The sequence below is a fragment of the Miscanthus floridulus genome, unplaced genomic scaffold (genome assembly GCF_019320115.1).
Source record: "Miscanthus floridulus cultivar M001 unplaced genomic scaffold, ASM1932011v1 os_1445_1, whole genome shotgun sequence".
Lineage (NCBI taxonomy): Eukaryota > Viridiplantae > Streptophyta > Magnoliopsida > Poales > Poaceae > Miscanthus > Miscanthus floridulus.
The window spans coordinates 30,016-35,574 of record NW_027097720.1 but is presented as its reverse complement, the minus strand read 5'-3'; the positions used below and the strand labels follow the sequence as shown (position 1 = coordinate 35,574).

Below are 5,559 nucleotides of genomic sequence, written 5' to 3'. Positions count from 1 at the left end.
TCCTCCTCTTCCAGCATGTCGAACTCATTGCCACGCTGGATAACCGTGCGGAAGGAGTTGAGGAGACCGGGCAGGCTCCCACGATATTTCTTCAACTTGTATAGTAGCTATCCTCAAAGGAGACCTCCTTGGACGCTGTTGTGCTCGAACAGGATGTCTAGGGCCTATCTCCATTGCCTATGACGTAGCGGGCGCCGCATGCTCCATGCCCATGGGTGGATCCCGCACCACGATACCCAGCATAGGCTGCCATAGTCTTGGCTCCTACTCCAGCAGAACCAACTAGCACATCTACCATGGCTCACACCTCTTCACCACCTAATGCATCTCTGGGATCACCCTCATCATGCGTGCCACCACCAAGAGAGGTCAGTGCGGAAGTTGGTGGCTCCTCCATACTAGGGACGACTAGGTCCGCTCCTGCTTGTCCCTGCTCAGCGTCAAGAGTTCCCACCTCCGCCCTGTGCTACCCGCCATCAACAACTGATGGGTGTAGCTCTTTAGTTGTCTCCGTGCTAAGATAGGGAAACAGATTCGTCAAACAACAACATCAATCTAACGAAGCAATGCAAATGAGGAAAAACTTACAACTATGATTCTCACCGGGTTGTCCTAAACCGACACGCCCATTTAGAGACACCCTGTCTAGCAGCAGAGCTAGCTAGTGTCTCCACATTCCTTGGGCCAATGGCCTCGGCTACCACCGCTAGGGTAACCTATGTTGGCTTGGGGACTTGCCTGGTAGTCTCGGCCACCTTGGCCAAGGTTGTCCGAGCAGTCTCGAGGACTGCGGTCACCGCCCCAACTATCACCGCCTAGGTCATCCAAGCACTCTTAGGGACTATGGCCATGGCCTCCCATGCTTGACTGCCTCTCCCTTGTCTTTGCTCTAGCTAGTGAAGCTGGCAAAGGCGTCCCAGTGCTCGGAGATGGAAGAACCATCGCCTCATCATCATCGAACGAGTTCGGTAGAACCATCTGTCGCCTCCGGGGCTATGTGGCACCCCCAATGTTCACTAGCCACTCTTCACGGTGGGTGGAGCTTGATGTTTTTCTCCTCTTCGAGGATGGCTTCTCTTGTGCTGGCCACTTCCCTCAAAGTTTCTCATGGACATAGGTAGTCCGTGCATCTTCATCTCCATCTTTAGGGCTATTTGATCTCTCCTCGCCAGTCCCTGAGCTGGACTGACGCCGAGGACTGCTTGGTTGGGCATCTATAGCCTTCGGCCAGTCCTCTGATGGCACCACCAAAAAGTACACTGACTTGGTCCTACCCATGAATCTTGAAGAACACAAATGAATACATTGCACAAAGACAAAGATCAAGTATATGTTTCAAGCAAACTCTTACCACCGGGGGAAGGCTCGCGACGCTAAATGCCCTCTGCTGGTCATTAATGGAAGCACGCACTGCGATATTGAACAACATCGCAATGCTCCACATGACCTCATTCTGGTCGATCTCCTCGGGCACCTCATGGGTCCCATCAGTTTCCCCCAAAATTCATATCTAGGATGTGCTCTCTTTATAGGGCTAGATCCGCCAGAAGGTGAAATTCGTCGACACTATGACTCCATCCAACCTCTTGCGATTTATTAAAGTTAGGAGCTCCCTCACTTGCCTTGTTCCATTAGAATTGGGCCTCTTGGACCACCTAGGGTTGCTCGCTGGAACCTAATCAATGTCGCATCGCACATACGGCTCCACTTACCTGATGTAGAACCATCTATAGGCCTAGTACTTGACATTTGTGTTAAGCAGGATGGCGATGTATTGACTTGCCATCCCATCCCGTAGTTGCAGATAGGCGCTACCAACCACCCTAGATCTAGATCCCCCTAATTTTGAGGTAGAAGAAATGATGGAAAAGGTCAAAGTGGGAAAGGATTCCCAGATATGACTCATAGAGATTGATAAAGATAGCAACATGAAGGATAGAATTTGGGCTGAGATTACAGAGACTGATGCCATAGTAATCAATCAGTCCATAGAGGAATGGATGAATGGGAGCCCCAAACCCATAGAAGAAGTAGTCCTCAAAAACAATCAATTCATCGGAGTGGGGCGTGGAAAAGTTCTCACCGACCACCGAGCGCCACCCTGCCATCGCCCTATCAGGCAGGACGCCATACACCACTAGATTGTTGAGCACTATCTCATCACCGATGGATTGCACCCACTCTTCATTGTGATTGACCTCACGTGCCGCCTTTTTTGCGCCCCCGTGGCTCCTCTTTGGTGCCATCAAGTGGATCTAGGGACCAGAGGTCCCTCTATGCTTGGGGCTGCTCTAATGGTGGAGCGGTTGCAGATGAAGGTGTGCGACCACAAGGAAGACGATGAGCCATGCGGGGAAATGGGGAGTGCATCTCGAAGCCACGGCAGATTCATAACGGTTCGACCCCAACTCTTTGGCTCCCAAGGTTTTTGGGAAACCACGCCTGCCGCGCTGTGTTTACTCTCGAAATCCCCACGTGCTTTCATGGGGTATTTGCTGGGCCTAGTGGATCTACAACTGAAGTCACATAGCACGCGGGCGTCCAAGCCGAGTTAAGCACAACAATGCTATTTCAAGGATATTTTTGGGAATTTCAAGCAAGATGTTTTCTTGATCCTGCTACAAGATTTCTTCTCAATCTTCTAGCAGTCTCGGGGACTATGTGGGTACACATCATCTAGCGATGACTATACTAATTTTTCTTAGCTATGCTGGGGACTAGGTTTCTAGTTAAGCTAGGGACTAGTTTGGCATATGAAGATTACAAAATTTGACCCTGTCACCACATGAATACTTCACCTACTATCAGCTTCGGAGACTAAGTGGGCACACTTCACCTAACAGTGAATGTGGTCATTTTTAGGACCCTCTGCTTACTTAAACGACTAAGTCATAAGCTCTCTGTTTGGCTCTAAGAGCCACTTTTGCCTAAGGCATGGATGCTAAGCATCTACTGTTACAATTGAGGGACTAAGTTCCTCCGCGTTGACTAAGTCAAGGACGCTAAGCGTCCAACTTCACTACCTAGAACCCAAGTGGGCACACTTCACCTAAGGTGAAGACTTCAAAAAATTTTTACTTGAGCTCCTTACATCCTTCTGGCAAACCGTACCTTCGAGTAAGTCCTGAGCTCGGCTCCTAGTTTGGACTTGTCGAATGCATGTTCTAACTGCTCGATACCTAGTTAAATTAGTTGGATGTTTGATTCAACACCTCGACTCCTAGTTAAACTAGTTGGATGCCTGCTTCTACTGATCGACTACAAGTTGAACTGCTCAGACAAGTTCAAGACAGCGTTGCACAGCGAATACAAGGTGCTCGGGGACTAGCTGTGGAGGTATAACCCCTAATACCCATAGGGCTATACATGGGCTGAGCTACCAGGGGAGGCCCAGCCCATGAGATCAAGCCATGTGGGGCACGACATAGGTCAGCGTGAGCCACAAGACTATGTAAAGCATCCTTGATGATGAAGGAAGATCTGATCAGATATGCTAGATATCATATTCCTTGTAAACACCTATCATGTAACCGATCAGGATAGATACAACCAACCTATGACCCTACCCCTCGAGCTATATAAGGCGGGTTGGGAACTCCTCGTTTTCATCTCTCATCTCATAATACAATCCACCAAAGACACAGGACATAGGGTATTACGTCAAGCTAACGGCCTGAACCTACCTAAATCGTTGTATCTATGTTCTGTGTCACCGTCTAGCTCCCATCACGCGCACCTCCACTGATTCATCTACTATTATGGGCATACCCCTCGGTAGACTACCAACTAGATTTCATCGACAAGCACCTCCTCAAAGACTACTGCCATCATCAAGGGCAACATCCATGGCACCCTCGAGCCTCGGCCAATAGGACAAGGCCTAGAAGCCTACCCTGAAGGCCGGTGACCTGGTAGATGCCACCTTGGAGGATGACACTGAATTTCCTAAGGTCGATCAGTTGCCTCATGATCTTCGGGTGCTCCTAGGCCTATGAATTCCACCGGTAGTGCCACATCACCGAGTAGGAGGTGAATGTCGTTCACCTGTTCACACCCTCACTGCTCTGATGTGGCTCTGATGGTCCTAGACGGCCATCACCTTTGACCAGGAGGATCATCCCGATCGTGTTCCACACTCCGGGGCGCTACTCGCTCATGGTCAGCCCGATCATGGGCACCACGCGCCTCACCAAGGTGCTGATGGACGGGGGCAGCGGCCTCAATATACTCTACGCCAACACCCTTGAAAAGATGGGCATCCCGCCGAGTAGCCTATGCCCCAACAAGGCGTCGTTATATGAGATCATCCCGGGGAAGGAGGTCATGCCCCTTGGGCACTTCCGACTCAACGTCACCTTCGGCCAGCTAGACAACTTCCGCAAGGAGCCGCTCACCTTCAAGGTGGTCTACTTCCCTGGTGTCTACCACTGCTCTTCTGGGCCAGCCATGCTTTTCCAAGTTAATGTCTGTCCCCAACTACACCTACCAAAGCTAAAGATGCCTAGCCCGAAGGGGTTCATCACCGTTGAGGGCAGCTTCAAGCAAGCCTACTACTGCGAGTAGGATTCAGTGTTTGCCTAAACGGATTAAACGGCTATTTAAATGGCCAGTAAATGGTAAACAGTGGTAAACTATTTTGTTTAGGGGTAAACAGAAATTAAACGGTTGATTGTTTAAATAGTAAAAAAATAGGAAAAATGGCCTAAACGGAACGGAGATAAACAACATTAAACGGGCTAAACAGCTGTTTAAACGACCGTTTAGGCGAACATGAGGTAAATCTAATTGAGTTTTGTATGGATAAATTTGTATACTTAAGTTTATTATATTTATAAATGTGTACACTTGATATGTTACATGCATAAATATCTATATTTGGTTCTTTTCACATTCATAAATATATATACATACCAAAATAATTGATTTTTACTCGGATAAATATGTATAAATGCTAGAATACTTTATTTTTTGCATGCACATATATAACTATATGTATTTTTTTAAAGTATAAAACTGTTTAAACACCATGTAAACAACCTAAACGCTAAACAATGGGCGACCGTGTAAAGACCGTTTATCGTTTAGGAAAACATTGGTAGGACTGTGTCGCCCAAGCGGCCGCGCTCGTCGCCCCCTATGCTCCCAACGGTCCCGGCCGCAACGCAGGAAGGGCGCCGGTGGAAGGAGAAGCCAAGGTGTAACACCCTAGGTGTTAAGCTTGCATTAGCACCAGCATTCCATAAGCATAAGCATCATTTACTCATTCATTCATTCATGATCATAAGCATATGATAATGTTTTTTGATTTAGTCTATAATGGTTCTATGTGATGCTTTGCTTTTAATGAGTGACTTGATATTTGATCAGGTGAGAACTCTAAGTGCTTGATGTTTGATTTAGTCTAGAATGGTTCTATGTGATTTATTCATTCATTATCATATGATAATTTTCAGGTGATAACTCAAGTGCTTGATGTTTGGTCACCTAAGTAACTTAGATCAACATAGGATCACACATGAGTTAGGGTTTGTGTTTATCATTTAGTCAAAATATGCTTCT

At 47.5% G+C, this 5,559-nt stretch overlaps 1 protein-coding gene across 1 annotated transcript; it reads left to right on the top strand.

Moving 5' to 3' along the window:
- Positions 1–4,170: 4,170 nt before the first annotated feature.
- LOC136534035 (uncharacterized) lies at positions 4,171–4,563 on the top strand. The gene has a single exon (XM_066526526.1). It carries the CDS (start codon positions 4,171–4,173, stop codon positions 4,561–4,563), a length of 393 nt encoding a protein of 130 aa, XP_066382623.1.
- Positions 4,564–5,559: the final 996 nt, after the last annotated feature.